General features: G+C 45.9%; 1 protein-coding gene across 7 annotated transcripts in view; it reads right to left on the reverse strand.

The window, feature by feature from the left end:
- The window catches only part of RCBTB1 (RCC1 and BTB domain containing protein 1), a 56,158-nt gene that overhangs the window by 12,930 nt on the left and 25,269 nt on the right, over positions 1-17,959 (reverse strand). For 4 of the 7 annotated variants that reach the window (XM_042450396.1, XM_042450438.1, XM_042450430.1 and 1 more), the window contains 4 exons: positions 12,329-12,519; positions 10,004-10,130; positions 8,130-8,281; positions 7,155-7,285 (listed from right to left, as the gene is read on the reverse strand). In XM_042450396.1, coding sequence (XP_042306330.1) covers positions 7,155-7,285; positions 8,130-8,281; positions 10,004-10,130; positions 12,329-12,519 — 601 coding nt within the window. The remainder of the gene's footprint in view (positions 1-7,154; positions 7,286-8,129; positions 8,282-10,003; positions 10,131-12,328; positions 12,520-17,959) is intronic. The other 3 variants (XR_006102054.1, XR_006102055.1, XM_042450423.1) reach the window with 2 other exon arrangements.

Here is a 17,959-nt window from a genome sequence, read left to right on the forward strand (position 1 = left end):
GTTTTGCCTTATGATCAACAATAATCTTTAGATGCTGTTCACATGTACTGCTGCTATGCCAAGTATCCCCCCACCATACATACACATTTGATTTTTATGTAATAAATTATAATTTTTACATTTGTCCTAGTGAACTTAATTATATTAGTTTCACTCCAATCCAGTAGTTTATTTTGAATTCTGTTCCTATCTTCCAATGTACAGTATTAGCTGCCTTTCAGTTTTGTTTCATCTGCAAACTTGATAAGGATTCTCTCTAACCCATCATCTAAGTCACTGATAAAAATACTGAAGAGTGTGCGCCCCAGGACTCAACTGTGTGATGGACAGGTTGCTTACCTGTAACAGTATTTCTTCGAGTGGTCATCTGCGAATACATACAAATGGGTTTTACTGCGCCTGCGCAGTGCTGCTCGGAACCTTCTGGAATCACTGGGCAAAGTTAACTTTGCAACATTTAGAAACTTTTTGGCGGTAACTCCGCCCATCCGTTATAAGGCCCCTGCCTTCCCGCTCTTTTCCCCAGTTCCGCAACTTTTCCGCCAAGCCGGCGATGGAAGAGCCAATAAGAGCAGGACACTGAGGGGATGGACGGGTGGGATTTGTATGTATTCGCAGATGACCACTCGAAGAAATACTGTTACAGGTAAGCAACCTGTCCTTCTTCTTCGTGGTCTCTGCGAATCATACAAATGGGTTAGACTGACAAGCTAAGGTATGCGGCGGAGGGAGTGTCCTGAAACCAAAGGTATGGTAAACCAAGGTATATTTATTGCAACAATAAACACCTCGAACCATAAAAAGAGTCAGTCTTTTGTTCAAGCACAAAAACTCAACACAGCAATAACATTGCAGAACCTGAGAAGGGGATCAAAGGTCATGCAAGACCAATCCCATTGGAACTGTGCAAACCAACATTCAACAGAATGTAAAACAGTGGCATTATGTACATAAACACTGAAAACACAAACCATCAATATTGCAATCAATGCAACCCTGAAACCAACACAGCCCTCCCGAAAGCTGCATCTCAGATGGCTCTGGTGTCCAGCCTATAGTGCTTTATAAAAGTCAATGGCTGGGACCAGACAGCAGCCTTACAGACATCCTCCAAGGGAATGCCCGACAGGAATGCAGAGGATGCTGACACTGCTCTCGTGGAGTGGGACCGAACCCTGCCAGGAAGAGGTTTACCCAGCAGTTCATAGCAGAGGTGGATGGTACCAGCCACCCATTTGGAAAACCTCTGCGCAGACACGGGCAGCCCCTTCTTCGGTTCTGAGTAGCATTGGAAAAGTCTCTTGGACTGACTGGAGGCAGCAGTTCTGTCCAGGTAAAACGCCAGCACTCTCCTGACATCAAGAGAGTGCAGGATTCGCTCCGCATCCGAAGTCGGATTGGAAGCGAGGGTAGGCAAAACAATGTTCTGGCACATGTGAAAGGCAGACACAACCTTAGGTAATGTCTGTCTGGAGGACCACCTTGTCCCTGTGGAACCTTAAGAAGGGCTGGTCCCTTCGCAAGGCACAGAGTTCGCCCGCATGGCGGGCAGAGGTGATGGCCACAAGAAAGGCGGTTTTCCAAGTCAATAGTCTCAAGTCCGCTGTGGCCATCGATTTAAAGGGCTTGGATTGGAGTGCGGACAGTACCGCCTCCAAGCTCCAAGCCGGTGCTGGTACCGACACGGGAGAATGCAAATTGGCACATCCCTTAAGGAACCCCTACACCAAGGGATCCCTGAAAAAGGAAGCCCTCCCCCCGAAATGGTACTTGGCACAAATGGCAGACAAATAGCACTTGATGGCACATAAAGAGGCACAAACCCTCATCCAAAAGCGCCATCAAAAACTCCAGCACCACTGGAGTGGACACCTGAGCAGGGGACAGGCCCTTCTGGTCAAGAAAGAGGCTCCATTTCAGGGCGTAGGACCGCTGGGTGGAAGGTTTCCATGTAGCCAGGATTACCGTCCTCACCGCATCCGGCAGGGCGGCTAGGGCTGTATCCTCCAGGCCACCAGCAGTAGGCTCTCGATGTCCGGATGGAGAATCCGTCCGTCCTGGATCGATAACAGGTCCAGACGGGGGTCGAGGCACAGAAAGCATCTCCTGGAGAGGTGGAGAAGGGATGCGAACCAAGGCTGTCTCGGCCACCACAGGGTGATCAGGATCGCATGCGATCGGTCCATTGTCATCTTGGACACCACCCTGATGATGAGGGGGAAGGGAGGAAAGGCGTAGAGCAGCTCTCCCATCCAAAGGAAGGCGAACACGTCTCCGAGGGATCCGTCCATTCGCTTCCTGTAGCAGAACTGGGGACAGTGGCTGTTCCATCTGGTTGTGAAGAGATCGATCCGGGGAGTTCCCCACCGGTCGAAGAGGTTGCTGACCGACTCGGGATGGAGCCTCCATTCGTGGCACACCGACGGAGATCTGCTGAGGCGATCTGCCAACTCGTTGTGCTCTCCGGGAAGATGAATTGCCTGGAGGAGCACCTGTCTCTGGATGCACCAGTCCCAGATGCGGAGAGTGAGGTTGAGCAGAGTCTTGGATCTGGTGCCTCCCTGTTTGTTGATGTAAAACATCACGGTGGTGTTGTCCGTCCTCAGGAGGACCACCTTGCCTGTGACAGCTGACTCGAATGCCCTCAGTGCCTTTTCGACTGCTAGCATCTCCAGAGCGTTGATGTGAAGAAGCTTGTCCTGGGCAGACCACTTGTCCTTGATGACCAGGTCGAGCAGGTGGGCGCCCCATCCCTCCAGGGAAGCATCGGTTGTCAGAGTCAGCTGGGGCTGAGGCTGATGGAAGGGCATCCCGGTGCAGACGTTGTGACAGTCCAGCCACCATCTCAGGGAAGCAGCTACCAGTCTTGGTACCATGAGCCACTTGGATGGGGGGGTCCTCCATTGGGGAGAAGACCGAGAGGAACCAGGACTGCAGAGGTCGAAGGCGGAGTCTTGACCACAGCGTGACAAACGTTGTCGATGCCATGTGGCCCAGGGCGACTTGGACATCTCTGGCCCTCACCCTTCTGTGAGAGATCCAAGGCCTGAGCGACTTCGTCAGCGCCTGGAAACGGTCTGGAGGGAGGAAGGCGGAGCATCTTTCGGAGTCGAGGATGGCCCCGATGAACTTGACCTGCCTGGTCGGTGTGAAGTGGGACTTTTCCCGGTTGATGACCAGTCCGAGGGAGTCCAAGAGGTGCAAGGTGAATGAGACTGCCTCCTGCAGCTCTTGCTGGAAATCGGCGGCGAACAACCAGTCGTCCAGGTATGGGAAGACTATGAATCCTTTCTGATGGAGGTATGCCACCACCGGTGCCATGCACTTCGTGAAGACTCTCGGTGCCGTGGCAAGGCCGAAGGGAAGCACGTTGTAGTGGTAGGCATTGGAGCCGACGGCGAAGGCGAGGAATCTCCGGTGGGACTCCCGAATTCCGATGTGGAAGTAGGCATCCTTCAAGTCGACGGCTGCGAACCACAGGCCCTGGTGGAGCAAAGGTAGAATGGAAGCCAAGGTTACCATTCGAAAGCGACGGTATTCAAGGAACAAGTTCAATTGTCTCAAGTCCAGGATGGGCCTGATGCCACCATCCGCCTTCGGTACCATGAAGTACCTGGAGAAAAAGGCCCTAGGGCATTGGTTGGGTGGCAATGGGGAAATTGCCCCCTTTTCAAGCAAGGTGCGCACTTCATCGAGAAGGGTGTCCAAGGGGAGAGTGGACATGAAGGCTCTGGTTGGAGGGAGCTCTTGGAACTCGAGGGCATATCCCCTACGGACGATGCTGAGAACCCATGAGTCCGATGTTATTGAGGCCCGGGTGTTAACAAAGGGCCGTAAAATATCCAAAAAGAAGAGGGGCGAAGGGGAGACGAAGCGCGCTGCGTCCCTTCAGGCTCTTTTCTTCCCCTGGTCGGTGTCCTGTTGACGGGACTTGCGGTACCGAGGCGGGAAGTTACGACGGCCAGAGGAGGAGGAAGACTGCGAGGGATAGCGGCGTCTCTGGGAGCCCTGCTGCTGAGACTGCCGATCCTGGGAGAAGGTTCTCTGCGACTGGCCTTGTGGCTGCCACGGGCGCTGTCACTTTCGGAAGGGCGAGATGGATGCGGAGGACATCCCATGCTTCTTCGCCGCCGCCTTCATCCTGAACTTCCTGTTCAGGCGGTCGTCGGTTTCGGCATGGAAAAGCCCGGTCCCTTCGATGGCCACCTTGACGCTGGGGTTGAGGTCCGTCCACCTCAACCAGGCATGTCGTCGAAGCGCCATCGGCGCCGACATAGCCCTTCCCGCACAGTCTGCCACATTCCTGGAGTCGGTGATGAGCCAACTCCCGATGGAATGCGGTTCATCCCGGATTTCTACCAGATGCCTCTGGATCTCGTCTGGGACATCTGGGATGAGGGGGGAGATCCGCTCCATTAAGGTTTGAATATAAGCCCCCATGCAGGCGTTGTAATTGATGGCCTTCACCGCGAGGGATGCCGCCGAATTTTCTTTGCCTCCTGGTCGACGAGGGAGGTCGCCTGCTTCGGGACGAAACTGTGCTGGGCCCCTTCCACAATGGCCGAGTTCGGCTTGGGGTGGTCGGCCAACCAAGTGCAGCTTGCCGGAGCGACCCTGTAGAGCGAGTCGATCTTGCGGGACAAGCCGGTCAGGGAGCCCGGGGCGTCCCAGGACCTCCGGACTATGGTTTCCAGGGACGGCAGCAGGGGGATGGAAGGCGGTGTGGGTACACGTCCGTGTACCCGACGCTCCACTGGGTCACGGGCCTCCTCCTCGGGGAAGGAGAGCTCGATGTCCAGGGCCCTGGCCATCTTCACGACGTGCTCACTGAAGGTGCGCACGTCGTCCGATGGAGACGATGGCTCAGGGTGATGCATCCTCTGAGGCAGAGGCTCATCTTCGGAGTCTGTGTCCGAGGTGAGTGGTATGTCTGGGACTCTGACCCGGGACTTCAGACGAACCGGAATGTGAGATGTCGAGGGCTCCAGCCGACGACGGGGTGCTGCTGGAGAAGCTGTCGTAGGTGAAGAAGGGGGTCTGTCCACGATGGAGGCACTCGGAAGCGACTGGACAGGTCTGCCTTCCTGAGAGTCCGTAGGGCGAGGATTGAGCCTGGTGAACTCTCTGATGGCCACATCTCTTGGAACGGACATGAAGTATCGACCCGACTCCGAGTCGAAAAACAAGTCCGGGGCCCCTTCTCCACAGCCATCATCGCCATTGTCCCCATCGTCGGAGTGGAGGAAGGCCGGAGGCGACTCCACGCGTGCGAAACCGGTCGCGGTGTCCTCCGCGGTGCGGACGAAGTCCATGGTGGGCTGCACTGGAGTGTCCGGGACCGGGACCGGCTGTACCTCAGGAGCGGGTTCCGGGATGGAGGGAGTTGCAGGAGTGCGGGCCTTCTTGGAAGGGGAGCGCTTCTTGTCCTTTGCCTTGGGAGGCAAGTCAGTCCCGGCATGATCCTTTGGCCGCTTGGACTTCTTAGGCGCTGGGTCCCCCTCGGCCTCCTTCCGGTGGCACTTCTTTCCTGATCTCGGGGTCTCGGCTGGATCATCAGGAGGGAAGAAGGGATTCTCCAGGAGGTCCAGCAGAACGGCAGCTCCCAATGAGGAAGGCCTTGGAGACTTAGCCTTCTCAAGGGGCTGGGCCCTTGGGGTCGCTCCCGAAGGTGAAGACAGCTCCCTTGGCTTGGAGGCGTGTCGGGATGCCTTGGATGCCTTGGAAGACGAAGGCGAAGCGAGCCAGACCTCCGCCTCCGTCCGTTCCCTCGCGTGCGAGCCCTCCGGGGACGGTTTCCTCCCGGATTTCGCCTTGGGCTCGGAACCCTCAGTCCCCGAGGTTTTCTGGGGGCGCTTGGAGGGTTCGTCGGTGGCGCTGGGCGGTTTTGAGCCACGGGCCACATCGGAGGTGGTGGGAGCCTCTGTCCCGGCCGGGACAGACACCACACTGGACACGCTGGCCTGGGACGACGAAGCAGGCAGAGCGGCCGATGGGACTGATGCCGGGCGGGAGCCTCCCTCCTGTACCTTGCCCAGGGCAATCGCAGAAGTCAACCGGGACTCACGGTTTTTCCGGGTTTGAGATGAGAGGGACTTGCAGAGCAGGCAAGCCTTGGCATCATGGTCCTTGCCCAAGCACAGGAGGCAGGAGGAGTGCGGATCTTGGACCTTGCCTCCGCAAACATCGCACTTCTTGAACAGTGCGGGCATGATTTCCGAAGTCGTCAAAGCCAGAGGGAAGTCCAAAACGAGGTCAACAGTCCGAAAGTCCGAAGTTACCAGGGGCGGGAGACAATAGAATGGTCAAAAGACAGTCTGAGGTCAAAAGTGAAAGTGATTCCGATTGCAAGCTAAAGTGAGCAAAGTTCCCTGAAGCAGCTAGCGCGGCGGAAAAAAGGAACTGGGGAAAAGAGCAGGTGGGCGGAGTTACCGCCAAAAAGTTTCTAAATGTTGCAAAGTTAACTTTCCCCAGTGATTCCAGTAGGTTCCGAGCAGCACTGCGCAGGCGCAGTAAAACCAATTTGTATGATTCGCAGAGACCACGAAGAAGAAACAAAAGTCTTCCCTCCTGTTTGAAGGGCAGTCACTGGTGATGATTCTCTGAATATGTCTTGAACTGCAATTCATATCAGCTCCAGCTAGCATGGGCAAGGATGAGGCGTCAGTGGATATAAAATGTAAGTCATTTGGATACCAAAGAGTTGGGGAAGGCAGACATATCTGAATATGCTAGTTAAAAGGCTCATACACATAGTCTGATTGATCATCCAAATTAAATTTAGCAGCTGACACTGACAGCCTCCATGGTGATCAAGAATTCAAGTGCGATAGCATCTAGTGATTTCTATGTAAGAGATTCCTTGCCTGAAAACTATGTGCTGGAAACGCAAAGAAAAAGAGCGTACCAAACTGTTCTTAACTAACAACCTCAATGAAGTCATCTTTGCTTACTAAACTACAGTATTCATTTTCCTACAAAACTGTTGTTCTTCATGGATCTACGGAAGAGATTACATGGATTCCATTTCTGTTTATAAGGCTGCATAATCTGGTGGTGGTTGTTCATTGGGGCAAAGGGGGGAGGGGAAACAAAGCAGTCACTGCCATCCCTGGAGGCTCTATCACCCCAGTTAACAAGTTTAAGCTCTAGTTTACCTCTGCATCATAGCGCACTGCTGCAGAGAGCAATGAGAAAGCATTTTCCACCGTGATTCCTCTTTTGATAAGATGCTGACACAGTTTTTTCAATCTGTTTTCACAGTATGATGTAGCCAAATCCAGGAGCCCTGAAATCAAGATGCCATATTAACATTTTAAATTCCTCTACCCTTACAGAACCAAAGCAACATTGCTCTGTCACTGGCTATCAGACTTAGATCCAAAGTACACTGCAGAAATAATCCAGTTTGAGACCACTCTAACTGTCCTGGCTCAATGCTAGGAAATCCTGGGAACTGTAGTTTATTTTGGCACCAGAGCTCTCTAAAAGCTAAATGTCATACAAAATTACAGTTCCCAGAAATCCCTAGCATTGAGACAGGGCAGTTAAAGCAGTCTCAAACTGCAGTGTGGTTTGGACCACAGAAAACAGAACTGTAAGATTAAAAGCCTTTTATAATCTGAAGAAATGAAACCACCCCCCTGCCACAGCCAACAGGAGGCAGAACACAATTATACAAGGTACCTCCACTTAAGAGGAATTTCCAGTGGTAGGAAAGGCATGTAGATTGGGGTATATGAGCACAGAACTCAGCAAAATCATGGGACTTTGGTGTAAACCTTTTCCTCAAAGTACATATTCTCTATGTAAGCAGATTGTAATTTTGAGCAACCATTTAAAAAAATATATCACATAGGGCAACTCATTTGAAGCAAGATCCTCTGCTCCCATCAATTCACTACATGCCAAGATCAAGGGTCAAGAGAGAGGAGAGAGGCACCAAAAACTGCTAGAGTATTTTCAGCATGTTCCAGTCCTCCCAGTAAAACTAAGGCTCATGAGGTTCAGCAGTTATGGACTAAGTGTACCCAGTTCACAGCATCTCTGGGGACATTTGTTTCATCTGTCTTTCAGTTCCCCAGAACATCTTATTCCCCCTTCCATAATATTGCCCAAGGCCCCAGTGCTACCTATAGCATCTTCAGGTGGCAGGTCAACGCTGTCTGTGTACAGGTACTTAAGAAAAGCACGGTATACTGGATAGGAAAACTGGTCTATTTCTATCACTTCTTTCATATCCTCATTCCAGTACGACTGGAACATAGTACGGAAGTGTTCACATCTGCAACAAAAAGTATGAAGAACTTGGGACACAAGGCAGTTTACCGCTTTCCTTCAGGTTCTGTCCAGCACTTTTTGATCACACAAAGCAGAAGCAAAATCTTACAAGTATGCCCAATTAGAGCAAAGCCCCTGAATTAATTTCTGAATGGTGAGACAATATTTATCTAAATTGTTGCCTGCTTATTTTAACCAATTCTATTTTATATTATTACCTATTGTTTTATACGTATTTTGTAGAATGTATGCCATTGGCAGGTTTTATTTTTATTGATTTGATCATTTGTATGTACAGCACTGTGTACATTTACAGTGCTATACAAATAAACTATAACAACAACAACAACAAACCCCACTGGTTCAATAAGTCTACTCCAGTTGGAGTTCTATAGTTTAACAGGAGTCAGTTCAACAGGATTCAGGCCAGAAGCAGCAACTACCCATATATACTTGACTATAAGTCGACCTCATATATAAGTTGAGGGCAGGTTTTGGGGGCAAAATTATGGATTTTGATATGACCCTTAGATAAGTCGAGGGTAAAACGTAAGGGAAGGCAACAAAGGATCTAAATGATGGAGCAAAGGAAAACAATGTCAAAGAACCTACAAAATTCGGGCAGGCATAATGGTTTTGGCTCACACTAAAGGATGGATGGAAGAGAAAGCAGAGAGAGGTAATTTTGCCTTTCACCAGGGACAGTTCTCTTTTTAATAAGAGTTAAAGTATAGTATTTACATTGACCTGTGGATAAGTCAACCTAGGTTTTTAGGGTCAATTTTGTGACTAAAATTTCTAGACTTATACATGAGTATATACGTTAACCATTCTTCAAGAATTGCTCATCTCCTTACCTGAACTCACTCCTCCCCAGTATTTTCATGCATGCGTATTATGGCAATGGATTGTGCCCACAAGAGGTGTTATGCAAGCAGAAAGCACTTCAATTCATGCCCCCCTGGTTCACAAGAACGGGGGGAGGGGGGAGATAACACTTTTCTCAACAACAAAACTGGAAATCTCCCAGTTCACTTCCAGTTACTGTAATTTTACTGGAACACCACCCCTCCCCCTCATCTGTCTCTCTCCTTTTTTGTGGGAGGAGATGGGGGCCTACTGACCACAAAAGACACAACTACCACTTCTGGAAATATCCAGGGATGGGAAAGAAAGTATTCTGGGCATAAAAAATATTTTTTTGGGGTGGCAGGGGTCATGCACCACAAAAAACAGCCTTGAGGGTCAGTGTGTAGCCCATGGCTACTCTCTCTCCCACCCATCCCTGCACTAACAGAACAGACATTCCTGGGAATCTGAATGCCCATTCTCTATATACAGCAGCTCCCACATTTGGTCCACAGGCTTTAGGGACTCTCTGGAAGGGACTTGGGTGTATACAGAGAGCTTCAAGAGGAAGAGAGCAGTGCAGACTCTTGAAAAATAGTATGTTATTTTTCAAAGCCATATTTTTCCATGACCAAAGTACAGTGGGGTCATAGCCTCAGAAGTGAGATTTTGTCCAATGCATTACATTTTAAAGCAAATACAGAAACAAATGAAAGCACTAGGCCAATATGTTTTCTGTTAAGACCTACTGTCAGCTTTCTAAATGTAATCAACTCTACATAATGTCATTAATAAATGAATTAATAAGATATTTTGAACATCAGATTGTCTCTTGGGTTATTAGAGCTACTATTAGGTTATTTAACATAAATATCACCTGATTTTCAAGACAGCTTTATGTACATAGATGAACTTTCCATCTACTCTAAATTTTAGATCCGAGGTTTCAGGGCTATCAAATTCTCTTTTCAGGGACTCTGTCACTGTTAGGAAGTCTTCATGCTCTGCAAAGATGAAACATCAGAACAATAAAAACAATGCACAGTTTACACACAGAAGAACTCACAGCTTGGACAATAGCAGGTCTACAATAGCACCCCTCAATTAAAGCCTGGACTCCATAACAGGAAAAGCTGATTGAAGATCAAAATATGTACATCTTCCATCTTGATTTCTACCCCAAGGTCTTGAGGCAGATATGGTCACTGAGTTCACCAAATACAGAGATGAAATACACAGCAACAAACAAATCACGTTCTTTTGCAAATTCTGTTTCTTTTGTTTCTAAGCATTTGCCCTAGTGAGCAGGTAAACCAAGATCTCAGACTAGCCACTGCAAATGGGTGTATTTTGACAATGGTACAAGCCAAGAAACCGTGGAACCCCTGGCATGCCATTATAGCAGCTGGCTGAGACAAGCTGCCCCACAGCTCTGGATTACAGTTGGAGTGGCAAAACAAGGGGCAGGGAATGTGCAGAGCCTGGACCACTATGAAGACCTTTTTACAATCTCCCCCAACCATTACTTTTTCACTCAAAATGGCCTTTGTGCCTTCAGAGAACGTATGGGCTAAAATGTCACATGTCTGTACCCTTCTTTCTGGGCTACCACCAAACCAGATGTGACTTCTAGCTCACTTTCTGCTTTTTTCTGGGCTTAAAACAACCACAAGGAGGAAATCCTCCCTGCCATTTCCTGAAAGAGTCCAGGGAGGCACATTTTTATTCAAACAAATGTTTGGAGAAAGGGGAAAGGGGTGCAGCTTTTCATGGGCTGGTAAGAGGTGTGCTGGGCCCCTGAACTTTGGAATAGTTGCTCACCCTTGTGCTGAACAAACTCAGAGGGTTGCTTATTGTGTCATCCAAATGTGGGAATTCTGACAGAAGAGAAACAAATTACAGCAAAGCACCAAAGTTTGAAAAATACAAACAAGCTATGAAGTAAAGTTTAGTGATATGGTCACCTGTTCCTGTTGCAAGAGGGGGCAACAGGGTACAATGTGCTCGCCATTCTATTCATGTTCAATACATCAGAGTTTCAATGATCTCCTGTTTTGTTCCTGTTGGGCAGCTAAGGACAATTTGTGATTAAAATCATCACTGCAGTCTACTCACTGACTTGAGTGGGAGCTAGCACCAGCATTTTAAAAAATATCCTTTTGACTTCCCCTCAACTTGCTACACTTCCCACTTTATGCTTGGGCACTCCTGGCAGTGTTGAGGGCTACATTTTGGCACCAGCAACTGCTGTAGGCCACATCAGGGAGGGGAGCTTTTTACAAAATTAAAGGAAAGGGAGAAGATGCTTGCAGCTGCTCTTTCTAGGACTGTATAGTGAGCCCATGGTATCTGCTGGGTTCGAGGAGCCCGCATGGATACCAAAATCTATGAATGCTCAGGTCCAATTAAATACAACAACATAGTAAAATGGTCTCCCTTGCATAAAATGGCAAAATCAAGATTTCCTTTTCGGAATTTATACATTTTTTGAATATTTTCATGCCATGGATGGTTGAATCTGTGGGTAAAGAATCAGTGGATACAGAGAGCCACCTGTAAGTTCTGCTGTAACATGATAGTTGCATTCCTTATAAAGTCAGTGCTACATAAAATCATGCTCTAAAAGTAAAAGGACTTATGGGAGACATAGGGTCAAGTGAAGATTTCAAAAAATATTAATAATTAAGATATTCATTTGCCACACGTTAATTAATAAATTTTAATTGTAAACGCATACAATCCAAAAATATAAGGATAAGTATTTATGGGCAGGGGTGGGCAAAGTATGCCCCCCAAGCCTCTGGAGCCCTCCCTGAAAATTAGAAAGACCCCCAATTAGAACTGGAAAAACAGACATTATAGCAGAACTTACTATATAGAGTTGGTTCATAAACGGAGTTTCAACAATATGAGCTGGTACAATACAAATAAAATATATGGAGAGCAGTAGCAATAAAAACAAGTACAGTTATGCCCCATATAAAAGACACAGCTTCTGCCATTTTCAGAATTTGTAAGCTTTTTCATTCTGTGGAAGGCATTACGCAACTCTCTCCTCTTCCCAATTATGCTAACTCACAACATGCCCCTAGAATAGAAAAGGGTGTGTTGTTGGACAGCAACTTCCATCATCACTCACTGATGGGACATGCAGCAAAGGGAGCCACAGACCTCAGAAGAAGTTGCCCAGGTAAGCACTTACCTACTGAGAGAAGACGCCACATCACAGCAGGCGTAGAAAAACATGCAAACACATCGTCAGTGCAAGAAAAGTGGGTCACATGTGGGAGAACCACTGACTGGCCCCGGCACTGACCCCACATGTAGACTAGACCATTTTGTGTCTTGGCAGCAGAAGTGTGAGCAGAATGGCAAGCAGCAATCTCTACAATTCTGGAAAGGAACTACAAATTAATTAACCCATAATCCTGGTCATTTACAGCAAAGAAAAAAATAGTTAACACTCAACATTTGTTATGTACCAGAAAAATTTCAGAATTACAAATTACAAGTGTCATAATCCTAGACTTGTAGGGCATGTGTGCTTTGTTGTGACACATGGTAGTTCAGTCCTGTAATACCCATACCGTTATTGCTGAAAAAAGAATGAATTCATTAACAGTTTATCTTAAAAAATATAGATATATATTGACTTGAGGATGTTTATCATGCAACTACATGGCAAACTACCCAAGAAAAGAATGTTCATAGATTTAACATGCCTTTAATCTTATTGTAGATTGTTATATTTTAAAATGTTCTAAATGAATTTTTATTTACACCAACCTCAGATTTTCAGCTAGATGGTGAGATATAAATAAATTAATAGATTTTAAAAACTGGTTGTCAGCTGTAATTGTGATTCTTCAAGTGGTCACTTGTGAATTCACATTCAGGGCCTGCAAAGAGATCTTTAGGAGCTTCTAGAGCTGCATTTTGTCAGTAACCCTGTCCCTTCACCCACACAGATATAACCCATATGGTTTTGTGAAACTGAATTCCAAGTCCACCATTAAGAGACTTGGAGAAAGGGATGGCATGAAGAGGGGAGGAGGGTGGATTGTTTAAGTTCACAGATGACCATTCAAAGAACTACAGTTACAGACAGAAATCAGTTCTTCTTCTTTGTGGTCTCTGTGACTCACACAGATGGGAGAATAGCAAGCTGAGTCATGACAGGACAGACAACAGCACCAAATGCAACATCAGCTCAGGACCAAGCATACAGTATATAATGAGACAGAAATGTAGATGGTTGTGACTACGTAGCTGCTCAGCAGAGTTCCAGGAAAGGAATCTCTCTGAGATACCTTGACAAAGTGGAGAGTGCCTGAGTCAGGTAGGTTTTGATACCTTGTGGAAGAGGTTTCCCAGTAAGGGATTAGGTGAAGTGGATAGCGTTCACCACTCAGTCAGAAAGACATCAAGGTGACAAGCAGCTGAGACTTCCTAAATTGCTTTGTCCAAGATATGTAAAACAAGGGTGCCTGTCTAGCATCTGGGATGTGAAGGGTGTGCTTGAGATTAAAAGATGGAGGAAGAAGCACCAGTAGCTGGTTAAGAAGGAAAGCAGAAGTCACCTTTGGGATGAAAGAGATGTCTCTGGAAGGACCATCTTGTCCCCATGAAACGACAAGTAAGGCAGATCCATTTTGGCCTTACGGACTTGTGATAGCAACAAGGAATGCTGTCTTCCAGAAAAGCAGGTAGAGAGTACAGGATGCCATTGGTTCAAAGGGTACACCAAAAGCTTAAGCAAGGACCAATGACAGGCTCCACATAGGCAGCAGTCCACAATTAGGAGGATGAAAGTCTAGGTAGCCCCTCAAGAAATTCTTTACGCCACTGAAGCTATATGAAGGGGTTATTCTAGGTTGCAAAACCTGCATCTGGAGGGACCCTTCCTATTGAAATACCTTAAGATGGGAAGCTCTATTTCACCACACTTCCCAAGTAAAGTACTGGCAAAATAAGCATGAGTCAACCACCCTGTCCTCACCCAGGTAGAGGAGACAATATGCATGACTGTACAAAAATGTGATCTCTACCCACAGCCTATACACTTCTTGAAGAAAATCTTAAGGCCATGAGCCCCTGGAGAGCAAAAAGACAAACTGACCAACTGAGAAATGCCAAATTCCTGAGACTTCTTAACGATCCTATCATGAAAAGAGATTCCAGCTCAATATTAGGAGAAACTTCTTGACAATAAGGGCTGTTCAACAGTGGAACACACTCCCTCGGAGAGTGGTGGACTCTTTGGAGGTCTTTAAACATAGGCTGGATGGCCATCTGTCAGGTATGTTTTGACTGAGAGATCCTGCATGGCAGGGGGTTGCACTGGATGGCCCTTGTGGTCTCTTCCAACTTTACGATTCTATGATGTTGGAAACAAAGGTACTAGGTTTCAGTGGTTCATAGGTTTATACGTATGTGGCAAGGGAGCAGGCTTATCACCAAAATGCAGCGCTAGAGGCTCCCAGAGATCTCTGCACATGCATAGAATGATCCATGTGTCATAGACACCACAAAGAAGAAGAATGTGTGACATACTTATTATATCTCTCCTTATCTATATAGACTTTTCAGAGTAACTATCACACAACTATTTTCAACATGTTTCATGCACTGGGTAGCCTCCATTTTGTGGTGGGAGACAGTGCTCTAGCAGAACTCCTACGTGTACACATGGATTTTTGAGAGAGGACAGGAACAAAATTCATCTTCTTCTAGACTTTGACCCCACTGTGGGAAATAACATTCAGCAGGTGCCCACAGTATTAGGTGTCAAGGAACCCTGAATTTCCTGCTCTTCAGCATATGGAATTTCTATCTCTGCATGTTCATTCTATTCAGAATGTGATCTGTTAGACAGCTCTGGGATGGAAGATTAACATTTCTCTTGGTTACTGCTTCCTGGTACTGGTGGACCTTTGTTGCCTCCATTTTCATTTCTACTATTATAATTTTTAGGGTATGATTCCCTAATAGCTGACGTTCCTTAATGGAGACTATACACACACATCTCCCAATATTTCATCCATGTGTAATATCTCACCACAGTAATGGCCACTATATCCTTGGAAGAAGGAAAAAAAATAGGCCTGTTATAGACAGCCAAAATAAAGCTGCTTCAGGTCACAGTGGAGGTATGGTGTTTCAATGATGCATGCGTCCTAAGAGTCCAGAAGTCACACCAAAGCCATGCTCCAGACTGGAGCGTGGCTTTGGTGTGGCTTCTGGACTCTTAGGACGCAAGCATCATTGAAACACCATACCTCCAAAGTGACTCAAAGCAGCTTTATTTTGGCTGTCTGTAACAGGCCATAGAATCCAAAATATCAGCGGAAAGAAACAGAGGAGCCTGATAAATTTTCACAAGACTTTCATGCAGACAGTTTGATACAGCATCTAAGTACTTTCCATATAAAGTAGGGAAACACTAACAAACAAGAACCAGAAACTGTCACCCTGATCAAGATAGCTGTTGCCTCAGGGACTTTCTTAAGAGCAACTTCAGATTCTTTTTCTTCAGGATCTCTGAAGGTTCAGAGGCTAAAGCTTTAGATTTTGGCTAAACAAGCTTTAAATCTTCCATTACCAGTTTACTATGCGAAAGAAAGAACAAACTAAAGATGTCCAACTGGAAAGCACAACAGGAACACAAACACAAAAGGAAAGAAAGCAGAAGGGTGTATGTGGAATAAAGAAAAAGGGAAGAGTCCCAGTAGGCCAAAGAAGGGAACAAAGGTGAAAAGAAGGGCCAGAGGAGCTAGAGGAGCAAGGCAATCAAACTGAAAGGGCTTTGGGGCTTCTGCATTGAGGAACTGCCCTATATCCTCACTACCCATAAGAAACAAGAGTTCCCTGTTTTTTGGCAGCTTGTTTTACAATGGCTTGTTCTTTTGACCATTCTAAATTATAATCCATACGTTCAACGTGTGGTCTTCTCTTTTGACTACGCATTTAATTATTGGTTCTGACTATATGAGAATTTTAAAGGGTGAAAAGAATGGAGGCTCATTCTTTGGTTGAAACAAATTGGGAAGGATGGGTTTTTACTTTTGAGGGGGAAGTTAGTACTTGTTTGGCTCAGGCAGTGGAGGCATTATTAAAAAGCTTTTATTTTTTCTGAAGGAACACTGAGGCTTCTATGGCCATAACAATTATTGAAAGGCAGAAGAATATTATTTTAAGTATATTTATTTTCTTTTTATACAAGGAAGTGTTTCAGCTAGGCAGCAACAGAAGCCAAAGAGGAAAAATGGGAGGCTCCTACTCCATCTCTGTTATTTGCTCTAGCATTGGAAGCTTTAGCCAAACTAGATTGCAGAGATCCAGATATTAAGGGCACAATGATGATTAAAAAACAAACAAGCAAACAAAAAAACAAAGAAAACAAGATTAGTCTTTATACTAAAGATGCCCGTCTGATTTTTCCCCTGATATCAAAACTAGTATTTTAAATTTAAAATGATTTTGAAGAATTTCTACAAACTTTCTGGTCTGGAAACCCAGTGGGTGACTTTGGCCAAGTCACACTCTCTCAGCCTCAGAAAAGACTTGAAAGTACAAAACAAAAACAAATATTTTATACCATAGAACGTAAGTCATTATTCCATTACTCCATTATGCTACATATAAGGCATTGTATAGTAAGTCATATAGCCATCACATCATTAGGACATTCATAGAGGCTTTATATCTCTGTTCAGCTCTTCAACAAGCTTGGCAATAGATAATACATGTAAGAACATCTAACACTCTCCTATATCATCATAATCAGGTTCTTCTTAATCACATCGTTTTCCAGTGTCTGCTACAATCATTATACAGACAATTCCTAAAGGCTTTTACATATTCACAATCTTGTCCCTCATTTTATTTCTGGCCATTTTATACTTATCTAATTATCCATGACAATCTCATCTATTTGAGCAACTTTTCAACTCTAATAGACATGTGTGTAAAACATGCATTCAAGGGTAAAATCTTAAGCACTTCTTAAGCAAGTCATTACTGCATTAATTTCATATAAGCATATATTTCCTTGTTATTGCTGTGTGCTGTCAAGTCGTTTCTGATTTATAGACTACATCTCCTAGCCTTACCAAAATCAGCATTTTAAGGTGGCATGCCAGGCCTTATCAGAAACAATGTTCATTTAAAGCATGTAAATAAAAAGCACAAAGAATGTTCTCAGGTCACCCTGAGAGTTAGTACTCTAGACACATGACAACAGTTAGTATGATGCATTCTAAAAGTGGGGTGTGCACTATCCTTGAGTATACTGACCAAAAAAAAAAAAAGATGCAAACCTCTGATTAGATAACCAAAGCACTGAGTCAGAAGAAAATAGAAGAGCCAGGACAGAATTAGGAAATCAGACATGCCTGGAAAGTCTTCACCACAGGAGACCGTTGTCAAAGATGATGATGATGATAAAGTATTTATTTATATCCTGCCTCTCCTTTCCTTCTAAGTGGGTAACAACAGTCCAATAAAAACAGATATTCAGACAATAATAAAATTTCCCTAATTCCCTTAACCCTCCCTCCTACTGTTAAAAATACACATAAACATCAAGATACAATACAATATTCCCAGTACAGTGTACTTAGTTACAAATTTTGTAACTAAAGATAGACACAGGTCGAATTATTCCAAGAGACCATCAGGAGAGGAGGTGAAAGAGTAAATGGATCAATTTCGTTAATTCAGCTGGAGGTTAGTCTGGAAAGGCCCGTTGGAAGAGATCTGTCTTTAGCGCCTTTTTAAACGCCTCCAAAGATGTAATATGGTGGCTCTCTTCCGGCAAGTCATTCCATATTTT

This window comes from Sceloporus undulatus, chromosome 1 (assembly GCF_019175285.1).
Source record: "Sceloporus undulatus isolate JIND9_A2432 ecotype Alabama chromosome 1, SceUnd_v1.1, whole genome shotgun sequence".
NCBI lineage: Eukaryota > Metazoa > Chordata > Lepidosauria > Squamata > Phrynosomatidae > Sceloporus > Sceloporus undulatus.